Below are 18,071 nucleotides of genomic sequence, written 5' to 3'. Positions count from 1 at the left end.
CTGGAAAATGCGCATTTAGAAAGCCAGGGTAATATACCAAATAGTATACTGCTCTTGTGTCATTCAGACATTTGCAAAACTATGAGATGTGTGGAAGTAGGTCTGCAAAAGGATAGAATAAGTCCCTTTGGCTAGCTGATTCTTTTGACTCCCTAATTTGGAAGTTTGACACCACATACTGAGCTCATTTGAAACTCCTATTGGCATCGTAACCTCTGGAGTAATTTCCTTCTTCAGAATATTCCTTCTATTGTCCTAAAAACTTGCCCAATCTCTCTCTTCTCCCCATTCAACTCACATATTGGACCTATAAAAGATCCTCTTTGGACATGTAAACCACATTGCAAAATTCCACCATCCTGAAAGACAAATGAGCCTCCTAAGTATAAAATGCTATAGCATGGTATAAATATAGCACCTCATTAAATCTCTATAAAATCTTATTGGTTTAAATAATTAGTAAATTCTGGAGGACTTGTCCTGGAGAGAATGACCCTTCCCTTGTAGACTGCAGCCATCACAGATTATCAATTATCTCAGTATTTGTGTTTATGGATTTCATGGGCTTGTTTGCCTCAGAGAGCTCTTTATGGGTCTAAAATAATGTGTAGAGTCATGAAAATCTGTGGATATCCGCTTTATATCTGCCAATCTCTGCAGATGCGGATATCTGTGGACCATGTTTGCAGATCGCAGATGGACGTGGATCCAAATTTTATATCCACTCAAGGTTAGAGATGTGATCTTTTATGGTATTTCCACACCCTGGAACTAACACACTCTGAGATGACCAGAGCTCACATTATTGCCAATTAAGTCAATATAAGCCCTTTTATGCATGTTCACAGATTGTTCTATATTAAAAATTGGTCATTTTTATTCTCAATTAATGATTTCACCTGTAAAATGCTATGACGCTGTTTTGGTTAACACTGAATGCTGATTCAATACGAGTGACATATGAAGGATTTTTCATATGGCCTAACAAATTATGTTCTTAAGAATGGCTTCAGTGACAATCTGGTACCTAGATACCAAGGCTCAAAAAGATTCAGAAAAAAAAAGTACAGCTTTGACAATTGGCATTCTACCTTTACCCTCTGCATTGGCAGATACTTGATAAGAATGCATGAAAGAAAGCTTTCATTCTTAAATTGCAGGTCTCTCACCATTTAAGAAAGTACTCCAAAATGAGCATGTCTTCAAAAACAGCAGTAATAAAATAGAATGCTGTACTTCATAGCTCCCCTAGTGTGAAAAATCAACTGCATGTTGATTCACTGAAACATTCAGGTCCAAATGAAACTCTCACTTATCCTGCTGTAAACCCAGGGTAGATCTACTCATATCAATGGTGTTATTTCAGATTTACGTTAGTGTAACTGAGATCAGGAGTTTTCCCTCAGTATGTGTTTTTATGACATAAGAATCATTCAAGGTTTTTAAACACATCCTCCATAAATTCCAGCTCCTAATCTGACACAAAAGCATTCGCAATTAATTTCATATCTTCACTGAGCATGGATGGTTGAGAGGCCTGATCCAAGATGAATTTATCAACACTGAAGATGGTGGGAAAAGAAAGAGGAAGCATGAACAAGAGCAAAAGAAAGAAAGAAAACATTCTATCATTTGCAGAAAAGTCCATGACTTGGAATGCCATCTCTATCCTTTAGGCCATCTTTTCTACTTGAAAGCAAATGTTGTCTGCCGTAAATGCCATATTAGGTGGAAAAAAACAGTTAGTGCAAAATTGTAATTTTCTAGAACTATCCATAAATTAGAAATTCCTATCTGTGAACAGAAAATGAAATCACCATTTGTAACATTTAAGAAACCAAGACTTCAAGATTGCATCCTAGATCATATTTGATCAAATGCTGTTGAATGCTTAGACTGTTATACTGATGGAGTAGAACTTATTTCTTTAATTATCTACCACTTGAGGGTCTTCTTTCTGCAATGCTACATTTCATTACATATAAGGCATGCCTATGGTTTAGGTTTGATCAATGCTTCTACTATTCAGGGTGAAAGCCAGAAGGTTTGCTTGTTTTTTTCTTTTCCAGTTCTTTAATCAAGGCAAGTTCTGAGAAAGCACAATGGAAGTCTGCCTCAAAAACTGTCTAACAGACTTAGAATTTGGCCCTGAATAGTGACAGCCCCATTGCTACTTTAAGCCACCACCCACCATAGGGGATCATGCAGGAACTGTCTCCAGGGGTCTTGTGGGAGGGTGGTGTCATAAATATAAAGGGAAGGTTAACCACCTTTAAATCCCTCCTGACCAGACGAAAAAACCTTTTCACCTGTAAAGGGTTAAGAAGCTAAAGATAACCTCGCTGGCACCTGACCAAAACGACCAATGAGGAGACAAGATACTTTCAAAGCTGGAGGGGCTGGGGGGAAACAAAGGGTTCTCTCTGTCTGTGTGTTGCTTTTGCTGGGACCAGAGCAGGAATGCAGGTCAGAACTCCTGTAAAGGGCTAATAAGCAATCTAGTTAGATATGCGTTAGATTCTGTTTTGTTTAAATGGCTGATAAAATAAGTTGTGCTGAATGGAATGTATATTCCTGTTTTTGTGCCTTTTTGTAACTTAAGGTTTGCCTAACGGGATTCTCTAGGTTTTGAATCTGATTACCCTGTAAGGTATTTACCATCCTGATTTTACAGAGGTGATTCTTTTACTTTTTCTTCAATTAAAATTCTTCTTTTAAGAACAGGAGTACTTGTGGCACCTTAGAGACTAACCAATTTATTTGAGCATAAGCTTTCATGAGCTATAACTCACTTCATCGGATGCATACTGTGGAAAGTGTAGAAGATCTTATTATATACACACAAAAAGCATGAAAAAATACCTCCTCCCACCCCACTCTCCTGCTGGTAATAGCTTATCTAAAGTGATCACTTTCCTTACAATGTGTATGATAATCAAGTTGGGCCATTTCCAGCACAAATCCAGGTTTTCTCACCCCCCCTTCCCCCCCACACACACAAACTCACTCTCCTGCTGGTAATAGCTTATTCAAAGTGACCACTCTCCTTACATTGTGTATGATAATCAAGGTGGGCCATTTCCAGCACAAATCCAGGGTTTAAGAAGAACGTCTGGGGGGGAGGGGGAGGAAAAAACAAGGGGAAATAGGCTACCTTGCATAATGACTTCGCCACTCCCAGTCTCTATTCAAGCCTAAGTTAATTGTATCCAATTTGCAAATGAATTCCAATTCAGCAGTTTCTCCCCGGAGTCTGGATTTGAAGTTTTTTTGTTGTAAAATAGCGACTTTCATGTCTGTAATCGCGTGACCAGAGAGATTGAAGTGTTCTCCGACTGGTTTATGAATGTTATAATTCTTGACATCTGATTTGTGTCCATTTACTCTTTTACGTAGAGACTGTCCAGTTTGACCAATGTACATGGCAGAGGGGCATTGCTGGCATAAACCAGTCGGACGTGGACGTGGTAGCTGGCGTGGACGAGGGCAAGGCCATAGATCGCTCCCACTGGGACATATAGCACCGAAAGCAGGACTGATGTTATGCTGTCCATGTGCTCAGGGAGTATAGTGCCTAATGCAAAGCCCAATAAAGTTAATGTGAGTCTTTCGATTGAGAATCCAACTCATAAAGATGACTGTGCCCAGCTCCTACACAACGGTGCAGTGGGGGAGGAGGGATACTCTTCTTCCCCACCCTTGTTCTCTTGCATAAAGGCTGGACACAATCTGTCTCTTAGTTGTTTGACTGCACTGGGGGCTTTACAGATAGGGCCCTACCAAATTTACGGCCATGAAAAATGCATCACGGACCGTGAAATCTGGTCTCCCCCCATGAAATCTGGTCTTTTGTGCGCTTTAACCATATACTATACAGATTTCACAGCGGAGACAAGCCTTTCTCAAATTGGGGGTCCTAACCCAAAAAGGAGTTGCAGGGAGGTCACAAGGTTGTTTTAGGGGGTTGCAGTATTGCCACCTTTACTTTTGTGCTGCCTTCAGAGCTGAGTGGCCGGAGAGCGATGGCTGTTGGCCAAGCGCCCAGCTCTGAAGTCAGCGCCCTGCCAGCAGCAGCACAAAAGTAAGGATGGCAATACCATACCATGCCACCTTTACTTCTGAGCTGCTGCCTTCAGAGCTGGGCAGCCAGAGGGTGGTGACTGCTGACTGAGGGCCCAGCTCTGCAGGCATCAGCGCAGAAGTACAGGTGGCAATACTATACCATGCCATCCTTACTTCTGTGCTCCTGGCCAGCAGCTGCCACTCTCCAGCTGTCCAGGTTTGAAGGCAGCACCAGCAGCAACGCAGAAGGGTAGCAGTACTGCAATCTCCCCTACAATAACCTTGTGACCGCCCCACAACTCCTTTTTGGGTCAGAATCCCTACAATTACAACACTCTGAAATTTCAGATTTAAATAGCTGTAATCATGAAATTTTAGATTTTTTTAAATCGTATGCCCGTGAAATGACCAAAATGGACCCGTGAATTTGGTAGGGTCCTATCCATAGGGTAAGCAGATGGATTCTACCTACCCTACGTAGAGTCACATATACTGTGATCTTTACCCACTGCTGTAACAGTCTCTAAGTTTATCTTTAAGAGTGACTTTTAACTAATCGATCCACTTTTAGATGCCATCAGCCTTCAGTGTGTGTTTTCCTGAATAAGGGAACATGCTGATTATGGGCTCCTTCTCATGAAGACAGAGGCCAGCATGTGTGAGTTCAATGAAAATTGATGTAAAAATCCTTAATAGTTAGAAGCAAATAATTAAGATGTTCTTGCTGAAATAATGTTAATTCATTCTCGATAGTTACACACTTAGCCATGATTTTTTTAATGCTAAGGCAAAATTATATCATGGAAACTTTCTAGATTTATTCACAATACAATAATTTCTTTTTATAAATTATACGTGAACTGAACTCCTTCTGTAATTTAAGATTTACTTTGCTTACAGCATATAAATTAAGAAAGTTATTTTGATTTTAAATTATTAGGTTCTCACACAAAAACCTATGAGAATTATTCAAATCCAAACCACTTTATGTTATTTTACAGTAACTAATCCAAAACTAAACTATTGTGTATTACATATACCTGTTAGTAGGCATATATATATGTATATGCCTACTGACAGGTATCTAGAAGTCTTTATTTGTGAACACTGAAAACCACTGCACATTACTATGGTCTAAGGGTAAAAATCAGCTATGGTATTGCTCACTTTACAGACAAAAGTGATCTAAATAAATTTTGTCACAGTGAACTTGGCTTTTAAATTTGTTTGTCTTATCATATTAACTCTTTAACAATGATGGCCCAGAGGTCTATTTTTAGGCACCTGATGTGTTAAAATATGATGAAAGCACACAAAGAAGTTGCTGAAAATATTTTTGCATGTATATTTAATCACTTTTCCAAGCTGCATGCTTAGATAGAATGTTCTAATTTTGGTGCCTAAATGTATGCACCCAAGTCCATATTTAGGCACCTAAATAAATGGTCTCATTTTCAAACGTGCTGAACAACCACACAGTAACATTGACTTTAGTGGCAATTATGGGTGTTTATCACCTCTGAAAATCAGATCACATATTTAGAAATACAAGTTTATGTGCCTAAAATTAGGCACCCAAATCTGAATATTTTGGTCTGAGCACCCTGCTAGAGGAACACAGCACTTTGCAGCATCAAAACATCCACTGACCTCCATAGGACCATGATGGACACCATAATTCTTCTAAAACAGATTATTTTTTACAACAGGTAGTGATGATGATCCAATTTATTTCAAACATTAATGAGTTTCTAACAGCAAGGAAAGAAAGCCATCAAAAAGAAATAAGAACCTTCTAGAAAGACAAACTGAATATCAGAAAGGAAATGTGAGTAACATTAGCTGAGTAAAGCTGAATTCTTACTTTCCCTGATCCCTTAACATTTGCATTTAATTTTCTACCAATGAGTATTATGGAGAAGTGTTTAATTAATAGCTGGATGCATTAAAAGAATGCCCCGAATATCCAATCATTAGTAGTAATTAGTAATAAATACAGATTAATAATGCTGTCAGGTATTATTAGCAGGAGGACGCACACTCTCTGCTTTAAAGAGAGATTTTAAAGCTGAAATAAACTCTAGTTAAAACCCTTATGCAAAACTGTTTTTAATGGAATATGGTCATGGGGCCATGTCCTGCCACTACTCCTTGTACAGAATTCCCCCTGAAGTCTTCGCAAGTTTTGCATGAAAATAAAAATCAATACCAGTCTGTGGCCCATGACTGTTTTATCTAACTAGCCTATGCAGACAGCCATCTCATATTGCAGGTTTATCTACAGTGTTCCAGGAATATATTCTCCCACCAAAAATGCCAATCCAAATGTATTGAATATATTCTCCCACCAAAAATGCCAATGCCCTTTCCCCTTTACTTTTATATCCCCACCCTCAACCACACATGTGACAAGCAGGGGTTTGAGTCATAACCCCTCATGAGCAGAGGCTTGAGGACCACCTTTCTGCCTTGTCACAAGACCTTCAGCAGTATTGTACAATATTTTTTGATAGCTCTCCTCACTGATAACGCGGCTTAAAAAAAGAGTAGAATTGCTATGGTAGCACTGGTGACCAAAATCTCTGTTGCAATGCATTGGCTAAAATTATGGCAAGGTAAATTCTAGAGCTGGTCAGAGAAACTTGAATGGAACCATATTCTATCAAAATTGAATCACCATGAAATCAGGTAGATTTTTCCAGAATTTTGTTTAAGAAGAAAATCAGGAAGCAAGTTCCAACAATATAGAAAGGTCTCATTTTGACATTTTTTGAACGAAACATTTCAACTTTTCATTTTTTGTTTTGGATTTTTTTTATTTTGTGTATTATATATTATAATACAAAAGTCAAAATAAAAACAAAACTTTTTGATCTATCAAAAACAAACATAACAAAATTTCCCTTCAGAGAGAATTTAGAAATGCTTGGTTTTCATTATGATTTGGAACAAAGCCAAACTTCAAAATCCTAAAATCCTTCATGAAACAGAATTTCCATCCTCTGTAGAGCTCTAATAAATTAACTTAAGAAGCCATGTAGATAGACCTAAAATTCCTGTCAGTACCCCATTAAAGCAAAAAAAAAAAAAAATTAATCACATCCACTTATCCTCAGGTTGCTCAAATGAGAAGTCTTGTGGCTAACACCCTACACTGGAACTTCAGTCATCTAGGTTCTGTACCTAGCTCTGCCACAGACTTCCTGTGTGACTTTGGGGAAGTCACTTACCCTTTATATGCCACAATGGGGATGAAGATATTTCTATGCCTCACTGAGGTAGGAATTAATTCAATAGTTTAAGTGAGGTGCTTTCATATCACAGTAACAAGCACCATAGAAAAACCTATAATTATATAAAAATCAGAGACAAAACTTAAAAAAAAAAGACAATAAATCTTTACATTTTACCATAACTTTAAGGAAGACTACAGAGGAAAATTCTCCTCTCAGAACTGAGCAATCGTCTTAGATCAATTCCATACAGAAATTCAGCTTTACTTGAATGCACGAAACTGCCATTGTTATCATCATTCTGCTCATGTAGGAAGGACAGAACATCAGAGTCAAAGAGCTGCCAGGCAGACTGGAAGGGAGAATTTTGTGGACAAAATTAATCTATGTGTTTAGTTCTCCTAGGCCTTGTCTTGTTTCTTTAAAAAAAAATGCCTCCGTAAAAGATCTGTTCTTCTCATGCACAGTCTTCATTGTCACAGTCCCTCACTGCCAATGGGAGTTATGCACATACATGAGTGAAGAGCACTTGACTTGATCATCTTGTTTATCAGGAGAAAAAGAATTATATTCTCTCAGGACAACCAGGCATTCTTTTCTTGCAAACTAAGTCAAATTATATCTATAACCTGAAAACAACATTAGGGCATTCATTATGTGGCTTCATTACTAAGGTGATAGGTCAGCACATCTGTTCAGTCTGCTGAGTTTTGGAAGAAGCAATGTGCCACAAAAGGAGTCAGTTTGTAGGACAGCAGAAATAAGAAGGGATTCTAAAAAAACCAAGATTCTCAATGTGTTATCATTTTAACATCCTTGTTAGTTCTTGCAGTACAAACCCTAAAGAATAAAGAAAGAATCCAGATGTTTCTGATATTCTGCCAGCAGCAGTTAAATATGGGTAAATCTTGCTCAGTCACAGCACCTGAAGGAACATGTCACTCTGTGAGAAATATCTCCCAATTTGCCTATCGCTTTCTAAAAATAAAATTAAAAACGATTAAATTTTCATATAATGTGCTTCATACTTAGTGACCACATTATACAACAAAGATGGGTTTCACTAATAAATTTCTAATTACATGTGTGACAGAGTCAGGCCAGATGGCTACAGGAGAGTGACTTTTTTTTTTTGGTCACTTTTGTATTGAAAATTTGTTTAGTTTTCATGTACATTGACGGTCTGTAGACTTTTGAAAGTGGTGACTGGTACATAGGTAACCAGTGTGTATAGTTTGTTGGATGAATCTTCATCCTCACTGCGTTTCTGGATAAATGTACACAGATGCAGTAGGGAACATTCCTTATCCCTTTCGCCCAGTTCAATCTGGTGTCAATGCATACATCAGGAGTACCCATCTCCTTCATTGCAAATTTACGGATCTCCTTGAGAGCACGGGGGGCGCGTTTCTTGAATCCCACTCCATGGATCCGTTTGTGAATGTTGATGGTATATTCCCTAGTCACCACCTCATTGATGGCAGATCTCCCCTTCTTCTTTTCTCCACAGAAGGCAGATATATTAGCCCCAGGATTTTAGCCCCAGGTTAAGTAGGTCCCTTTTCCCTGTGTAAGGTAACAGGGAAGGTTCCAGAACAATCACGAACTTTCTGGAAACAATTAAGGCAGACAGGCTGATTAGAACACCTGCAGCCAATCAAGAAGCTGCTAGAATCAATTAAGCCCGGCAGGCTACTCAGGGCACCTGGGTTTAAAAAGGAGCTCACTTCAGTTGTGGCGTGCATGTGAGGGGCTGGGAGCAAGAGGCGCAAGAAGCTGAGAGTGAGAAGGTATACTATTGGAAGACTGAGAAGGACAAGTATTATCAGACATCAGGAGGAAGGTCCTGTAGTGAGAAATAAAGAAGGTGTTGGGAGGAGGCCATGGAGAAGTAGCCCAGGGAGTTGTAGCTGTCACGCAGCTGTTACAGGAGCCACTGCAGACAGCTGCAATCCACAGGGCCCTGGGCCGGAACCCGGAGTAGAGGGTGGACCCGGGTTCCTCCTATCCCCCCAACTCCATACTTGATACCAGAGGATTTGACCGGGACTGTGGGTTCCACCAGTGGGGAAGGTCTCTGGCCTGTTCCCCGATCCACTAGGTGGATCAGCAGAGACTGCAGAGATTGTTCTTCATCCTTTCCCCCATCCTGGCCAGTGATGAGGCTAACTGAGTGAACGGCAGATTTGAGCCATGAGAGTGGCCAAACTGAGGGCTGCTGTGAACCTCTGAGGCAAACAAAATCCACCAATAAGCGCAGGACCCACCGAGGCAGAGGAGGAACTTTGTCACACAGGATTTCAAAACCGGCAAGCACCCCAGGACTGTCAAAAAAACTAATAATTTAGAAATGTGATGTGAACACAGTTCATTTTAGAAAAATGAAGTGTTGCCCAAGCAGAGACCAAAATGATTGTTCGTGCTTCACAGGGAAAGGATTATTTATGATAATCCATGCAATAGAAATATGTTTGTTCTTAAAGAAATGTTTTCCCCCTCCTGTAACTTTTCAAGAGAATTCATTCAAATGGCTGGCCAGTCCACTGTAGTCATATTTATGCCTAGCCTAAAACTAGTCTCATATTATGTAAATCAGTGGCTCTTAACCTTTCCAGACTCCTGTTCCCCTTTCAGGAGTCTGATTTGTCTTGTGTACCCCCAAGTTTCACCTCACTTAAAAACTCCTTGCTTAACACAAAAGTGTCACAGCACACTATTACTGAAAAATTGCTTACTTTCTCATTTACCATATAATTATAAAATAAATCAATTTGAATATAAATATTGTGCTTTCATTTCAGTGTATATTATATAGAGCAGTATAAATAAGTCATTGTCTGTATGAAATTTTAGTTTTTACTGACTTTGCTAGAGCTTTTTAAATAGCCTGTTGCAAAACTAGGCAAATATCTAGATACGTTTATGTACCCCCTGGAAGACCTCTGTGTACCCCTGGTTGAGAACCACTGGTATAAATAATATAGCAGCTCAATATAGTTTACAGAGACATATGCTGGAATTGCTCTGTATGTAGAATGATAGCAAGATCATGCCCACAGGGCCTGATTCTGTACTTGCACACAAGTGAGAATTAAAAATAACTCAACTGAAATCAGTGTAAAAGCAGTGTAAGTGGTATCAGGACAAGGACCTGAGATAGGTAGTGTGCCTCCTGGCTCTTTCCAGCAGCACACTGAGAACTAGTAACATGTGATGGGGCAGTGCAAGTCCAAGAAGAAAGGGTACAATGCAGTTAAATTGGGAAAATCTCTCCCTAAGTAGAAAAAACTCACAAATATGAACCTTAGAACAGTTTTTAAAAAGAAAAGAAAAGAAAAGAAAAGAAAAGAAAAGAAAACCAAGGTCCAGAACTTCAGCTAGCAATGAAGCAATGTACACTAACTTTCGTGGAATTACATTGATTTATAGCAGCTGAGAATCTGGCTCTGAGTACAGAAGTTAAGACCACTAGTAAGTAGACTTAATATGCCTAATGGACACAAATGATATGCAGAAGAAATCCCTAGGTCCGTTTAACCTGATGATTTTATAGGCCAGCCTTTACATAAGGGTGAGCAGTCCTAGAAAAAGGTCATCAATCAGTTAAACAAAAAATACTCTACTTAGCATCAGACATAAAACATATTTTCTTGTTTCATGTATTTTGCTCTTGCACTGTAGACAAAGTAAAACCATACTGTGCACTAGCTTTGAGTTTCCAGGGCTCGCTAAAAAAATAGCTAAGGGAAATAAAGCACTAAAGGATAGAATTGCAAAATGTGGCTACAGATAGTATCTTGTAATCTTCCTTACCAACTGATCCATGACTTAGCCATCAAAATTTATTTCTCAGTAAAAAAGCCCAGAGTACATCCCTTGTCCCATTTCTTGAAACCATGCAGCGGTGCCAGCACAAAAGATATAAAATCAGACAATTGCAAGTATCTGAGGTGATAATATCAGGAGTATCACCTGATACTTATTCTACAAGCTGCTATGTACCATGAGCTAATAAAGTTTGTCATTTAGGGGCAATTCCTGCCAACAGTACTCAAACCACAGAAGAATTGCCAGTGGGTGGCAGGGAACCTATAGCTGCTGTACTGTGGGCAGGGATGGGGTTGGTGGCCAAGCTCAGGGAGGGGAATGCCCAATAAACCCAGTTTTAACTTGGAGGGGATACACTCCCAAGTAGGGAATACACAGAAGGCCACTATTACAGCCCTCTACAGAGTCTGCATTAGTGGCTGCACAGCTGATTTGACCTCTGGCTTTGGGTTACATGTGGAAGTATTACATCCTCTGCAGCCATGCATCGTTTCCCTGCATGAAACTCGTTTACTCAGCTTTGGCATGGGAATCAGAATTTGGCCCTTAATGCTTTGCACTTTATACAAAAAGAAAGCAAACAGAAAACTCAGCTGCCAGTGCACCTCTGTGTACTATGGATATTCTGAAAGATTGGGGGGGAAAAACCCACAGGAAAGATGAGAAGTCAGTATGAATCCCTTATTTTAAGCTATTGATTATTTTTAAGTGTCCTTTAAATGTCAGAAGGAATGTAAAATTTGAACATGCACTATGGAAACCTATTTGTATCATCTTCTCAAGGTATAACATGAGATTTTAAATTCAATTTGAATTTTCCAGATCCTGAAACTGGTTCTCAGTGGCCCGTCCAGTAAGACTCCACTATGTGTTCTAAATTCCAGATCTGATTAGTAAAAGTGAAAGCATTTTTTTAACAATGCAGCTTACTTTCCACTAGTTATGCTTTGTTACATTTTTACTGCACTCAGTTTGGACAATGGAAACAGCAGTCTGTTTCACTTCCCGGTTCCATGCTGAAACATTTGGCTTGCAAACACTGCATGGGAATGTTTAAATCTGAACGACTGTATCCTTTAATTAAAGAATAATAATTTCATGCTCATATTACATCTTATAAAAACTTTGTTTAAAGCAAAAGAAAATTTTAAAACCCCTTTATCTGGGCCTTAAGCAACCTGAGAATATCTCTAATTCTAAACCATTAGGCACACGATAATGGTCCCCTTAATAACAGGAAGTTTTGCCACCCCCTTCAGTATGAGCATGTGGAGGTCATTAATGTGACAAAAATATTTTTTGAACAAACTGCAAACCCATTTACCAGTTATGGTCCTGATCCTACAAGCTGACCTGGGCAGGTGGATCCATGAAACTGCACAGAACCCACTGGTGTCAACAGCGCCCTGTTCAGATGTAGGTATCCACCTGCAAAGTTCATCTTGCAGGATAGAGGCCTATAACTCCTAATGATCCATTCCCTTTTAAACTGAGGTGGCCTGAAAAAAGTAAGCACCAAAGATAGTGAACTGTTGAAGCTATCTAAATCAAGATACTTCTTTTTAAACCTGATAAACTATATTTAGTCTTGGATTAGGATTATAGTTTTATAAGTAAATGTCAGTGAATGTCAATTTCACCATACACACACAAACTCATGAAAAATATTCCCATAGTTAATAACTGAACTCTCTCTATATATAGGCAAAGTAAGTAAAATTGTGCTTGAAAATTTATTAGTTTGATTTAAAAATATTTACTTCGTATATTTTGACATGTGATATTGTAATCTGAATCTCAATATCTACTAGCATTAAATAATTACTGTTTTACACTCCCCCCATAATTTCCTACAACTGTGAAAATTTAAAATCAATAAAAATGGAAAATGCTTAAAAATAAATATTGATTATATCAGAATTCTTTTTAAAAAATAAATTCTACTAAACCTAGCTATACTTTATTATTTGGCTTAATATGAACACAAATACAATAGCAATTCACAAACTAAACAAACAGCTGGGAAAAAATCCATTCACCAACAGGAAATTTTTTTAAAAACTGAGTTACTTTGAAAACAGACAGGTATGCAGAATCCAGGCTAATGATATAACACAAGCAATGAAATGCAACTGAAGAAGTGATATAAATTGCAACCCCCTATGCAAATAATAAAAATGAGTATCCATTTACATATACACCCTAATTTGTGAATATACTAAAGTGTGCTTACAAGCAATATTTAGATTTATATTTGGTTGTTTAAATGATTATCTGCATCATAAACTTTATTGACATTTTCATTTAATTCCTCTATACTGTTAATTTGTTCTATTGCAAAATGATTTGCGTCTATTAGCATCAAATTCTGGTCTCTCTGTGTTACTCTGGTGTAAGAGTAAAATTTGGCCTATTCTTCTTTATTAGTTCTTATAGTCAGTTTTTTTAAACATCTTGCATTCAATGGTTTTTGTTTTTCTATACCATTTGCACCAGGCACTAATTTTACTTATCTTTGTAGACTGAATATCAAGACACACAAATTACACAGAGGGAAAACTCTGATGAATAGGTCTCTGATGAATGGGATCACCTCATAGATCACCTGCTCAGACCCAACACTCTCTCTCTAGTTAATTATGTCCCACTGGATGTTAATCATTTGCTTTCATTGCAAAAGAAAAAGAAATTACTATTCAACAATTAAGAAAAAAAGAGACACTAGCCAGTGAATGGGAAATGAAGTAACTCATTATTACAGAGAAGTACCTTTTGGCGCCTCCAATATAGGTGAAGGTGAAGGTGGAGTCTGAGTACCTGAAATCTAAAATACAAAGAATTGCATTATTATCAGTGATCATTTCTAGTTCTTTGGTTTTGTCTAAAATAGCTGAAGTCTCACCCGCCCTCATTCTGCTACTGGTAGGGGGGTTAACATCCATCAGAGCACCCTGCAGCAGGGAACCCCCCCTCCCCTTTGCAACAAGTGCCCTGGTGCTATGGCAACGGCTGGAATTTCCATTGTCAGTGAAGGCAACAGGCAGCAACAAGCCAGGCAGCTCTGGCAAATCAAATACTGTAAATAGTGAACACCATAAAGCAACAAGCAAACACCAAGGCTTTGCACGGAAAGGACTCATTTATGACTGCTAATATTCCAGCTCTGGATCAATGCATTTAGGGAACTAGATGACCCCAAAAAAATCTAATTTCCCCTACAGCAAGAGCTAAGCAGCCCCAAATGGCAACGACCTAACCTGAGCAGCTACAAAGCGGGATGTATTCTACCACCACCGCCAACTGCGCAAAACAACTCGGCTCCAAACCGAAAGTCTTGCATTAAAAACGACCGTGGGCTGAGGGGCTCCCTCTGATCTGAGGACTGTCGTGGTAGCAGATGCTAAGAACAGATAAATTGCTCTCTCTGTGTGTATTGCATTCCTCCCTGTGCTTAGATACATTCCACTTCTGTATCTGTTTTCTCATACAGTACCTGTTCTGCCTTCTCTTGCCAGTGTGTTGGGGGGGGGAAAGGAAGGAGACCTATTTCACACACATACACACGAAGACTTAAGGGTCAGCGATCGTCACTGTAACTGTTGCAAAATGACAGCAGAAATGGGACAAGGGAACCCCAACCAAACATGTCGCGCTGGGGAAACGTCTGAAGCAGGCAGAGAGGGAGGGGAAGAGAGTGGCAGCTGGTAACCTGGAGCCCAGCCGGAAAACTCACCTGTAAACAGGCAGTCCTTCTCCGCCTTGCACTTTTGAATCACAACGTCAATATCCTTCTGAATCCTCTCTTGTCTTGAACACATCCCCATGAAATAAATCCCAAAGGGGGGGCGGGAAGCAGCCTTTATCCCCAGCCCACCCCCCTCTCTTCCAGTTTCAATATTCAGTTATAAGATGGAACCTCTGGCTTGACTGCAGAAGTATTTCCACCCCCAAAGTGATCCACTCGGGTGAAGGAAGAAGAGGAGGAGGAAGCCGATGTTGCATGCCCAGATGTGACAGCCCAGATGTTGCTGCTGCTTCTGCTTGACTGCAATTTCCTCCTTTCCTGACAATAGATCCAGCTGATGAGGATGCTGGTGGTGGCGGGGGTGACTGAGACACACACACACACACACACACACCCCCACAAAACCCGTTCACATTCCTGCCCCTCCACCCCTGGCCGTGCTGGGCTGTCTGAGCCGGGGAGAAGAGAGCGGCGACAACAGTCACCAGCGGTGGCAGGAGCAGCTCGGCGAGCGGCGGAGACTGGAGGCGCGCACACACGATCACTCCCAGAGAGGCCGAGACGGCTGCTGCAGCTACGCCAAGCCGCAGACCCTCCCCTCGCCGCCGCCGCTGCTCCCAGCCCCAGACAGACACGCCGCCTGCCACACGTCCTTTGCTCCGCCGCTGCCGGCTGCTGCTGTTAAGCTGGGGGTGTCAAAACAGCCGGCGCCGCCCAGGGCAAAGGCACCCAGCAGAGGCGGAGCGGAGGCAGCTGCCCAGCGCGGTCCAAGGCTGGCAGTCAAACGGCATGTGCACAGAGACAGCCGCCGCCACCAAGACGCTCCCTCTGGCGCAGAGGTTACTGGCGCCACCCGGCGCCCGATGCAAGAGTCCCGCGACCCAGCCCGGGTCGGTCGTGCACAGGGCTAACGGCCGACCGGACCTCGGGGGCACGAGGGGGGAAACCGTCACCTAGAGCTACCGGGCTGGCACGAAGCCAGGTAGTACGGGGGCGGGAGAGAGACAATATTTATAAAGCAATTTCTCAGGTGGGAAGGGGGAAAAAATACCAGGATCCGCAAGGGGGCAGCAGCGCTTCAAAGCCCCAGGCGGGGGCAGTTCGGCTCCAGCACGTCAGCAGGTCCCCCTACACTCATGGCAGCAGGGGGTGCACCCGGCGACTGCGTAAACATACTCCTCACCCCTAGGAGCTGTGAGAGGGAAGGGGGAGCTGGCCAAGGGGGACGAGACTGCAGTCCAGTCAGGGCCCTGCCTTCTCCCTAGACCAACAGAGGGGACCTTCTTGCTGATCCAACAAGCTGGGGCAAGAGGCCCCTTGTGGCCTGCCCCTCTCCCACAGCCAGGGGCACTGGGGAGCTCTTCCCCAGCAGCAGAGGTGTTTTCCTGAGGTCGCAGGCTGGCAGGAAGAAGGGTGGTGGCATAAGTGCTGGAACTAGGAGTGCTGCTGCAACTTCTGGGTTGAAGTGGTTTCCATCATATACAGGGTTTACCATTTGGTTCAATGGCTCTCAGCAAACCCCCCCCACACACACACACACACACACTCACACTAAAAATTGTTCCAGCATCCCTGAGGTGACTAAGACCACTTATTCCCCATCCCTCCTGAACCTGGTCCAACAGGGGAGACACACTTAAGTGGGCCTGTACCCCCAAGCCCCATGGACTAGCAGAGAATAAAGCTTGCAGGAGCAGTGGTGTCAGACTACTTTCTTCTGTTTTGACTCTAGCTGTTTTTTCTCTGCCAGTTCTGTCAGCATTTCATCTTCCTTCCCTCTCCCTCAGTCATTACTTCTTTTTGTATTCCTGTGCTCCAATGAACTCATCCCCTACACTTCCCTGCTCATCCCACCCCCTTATTTATGTGGGTGGGGAAGGTAGGGGTTTATTTGTATATATCAACCCTATGGAACTACTATTAAATTTGTCACCCATCTCTGATTACACAGGGTATATATCACATCCCTTATCCACCACTCTTTGACAATCCTGTTTTAGATAGTAACCTCTTCAGGAAAGGGACTTTTACTCTGTTGTACAGTGCCTACCACCATGGAGTCCACATCAAAGCCTCTGGGTGCTTCTGTAATACAAGTAAATAAATAACCATTATAACACAATTCAGAAGGAATGGTGAAGTCTCACTCAATGCCTCCAAAACCAATTACCCTTCATCCTCCCAAGAGCTAGGTGAATAATTCATAATAAATAAATGGGAATGAACATAACAGAAGACAATTTGTTTAAAAATTCAAAAGAATATTCATAGAATTTGTTGTTTCAGTCCTCACCCAGCTCTAATCAGCTACCATGGATTATTCATTATTGAGCACAATTGCTTTGGTGCATTTTCATTAGGCAAATTTGTATTAATCATGTATTGTTGATTTCAGGCACAGGGGAATAAATGTGATCTTTATTTTATTATGTGTTTTAAAGTGTAAATACATTTAGAAAAAATGCCATAAAAATGACATTTTCTGGGGGTCCATATTTATCCTTGCTCCAATTTCATTAAACAAGAAAAAGTGGTAATGAGGGGACAGAGATTAGTGAGAAAAGTGAACAGATACAGCTCAAAGACAACAGAGTAGTTCTAGGTTGATAGAAATACTATACAGTGCTAGAAATACTATATATAATCTCCACCACTAAACAAAGAAGGGTTATATCAGAATTTGGCCTTCCAAACACTTCAGTGATGCTTGAAGTGATGTGGTCATTCAGCAGAGTGTAGGCTACCCTGCAAGATATTACTGTATCTGAATACAGTTAACAACAATTGTTTTTACTGACAAAATTTAATGAGACTTTATTGGCACAATATGTTATACAAGCTTGGTCAAAGTGTATAAAGAGATCCCTTGTGTATCTTCAAAGGTTACGCTGTGGTTTTGGCCCGTGTCTGTTTGTCATTAGTGTCCATTCCTGATCAGGTGTCAGATTGCTATGTAGTGCAATGCCATCTCTGCTGCATCTCTCCTTTCTCCCAATGCTCTGCAGGATAGTGCTCAGCACAAAGCAGGATAAACCACATTTAGATCGCATCTGCTAACTGTGATTAGAGTCCTGTGAGAAGCCACTTGTTCCCCCTTCCTGCTAGACTAGGGGTTTAATCACAGTGAGGGTTTAAATAGTTAGCTGACATGATGCTGTACAGAATTTGTCCTGTTCTACACTGACCAACCCTTTTTTTCAGCA

The 18,071-nt window shown here is 40.9% G+C and overlaps 1 protein-coding gene and 1 pseudogene across 2 annotated transcripts in view; both read right to left on the bottom strand.

The window, feature by feature from the left end:
* The window catches only part of PARP8 (poly(ADP-ribose) polymerase family member 8), a 166,657-nt gene extending 151,009 nt beyond the window's left edge, over positions 1-15,648 (bottom strand). Inside the window, exons 1-2 of one of the 2 annotated variants that reach the window (XM_073343909.2) lie at positions 14,857-15,648; positions 13,893-13,947 (exon numbers count right to left, since the gene is read on the bottom strand). In XM_073343909.2, coding sequence (XP_073200010.2) covers positions 13,893-13,947; positions 14,857-14,947 — 146 coding nt within the window. In that variant the 5' untranslated portion in view covers positions 14,948-15,648. The remainder of the gene's footprint in view (positions 1-13,892; positions 13,948-14,856) is intronic. The other variant, XM_073343910.2, reaches the window with a different exon arrangement.
* LOC140911697 (large ribosomal subunit protein eL31 pseudogene) lies at positions 8,455-8,816 on the bottom strand (annotated as a pseudogene).
* Positions 15,649-18,071: the final 2,423 nt, after the last annotated feature.

This window comes from Lepidochelys kempii, chromosome 5 (assembly GCF_965140285.1).
Source record: "Lepidochelys kempii isolate rLepKem1 chromosome 5, rLepKem1.hap1, whole genome shotgun sequence".
Lineage (NCBI taxonomy): Eukaryota > Metazoa > Chordata > Testudines > Cheloniidae > Lepidochelys > Lepidochelys kempii.
The sequence above is the reverse complement of the archived record's forward strand: the minus strand, read 5'-3'. Positions and strand labels throughout refer to the sequence as shown.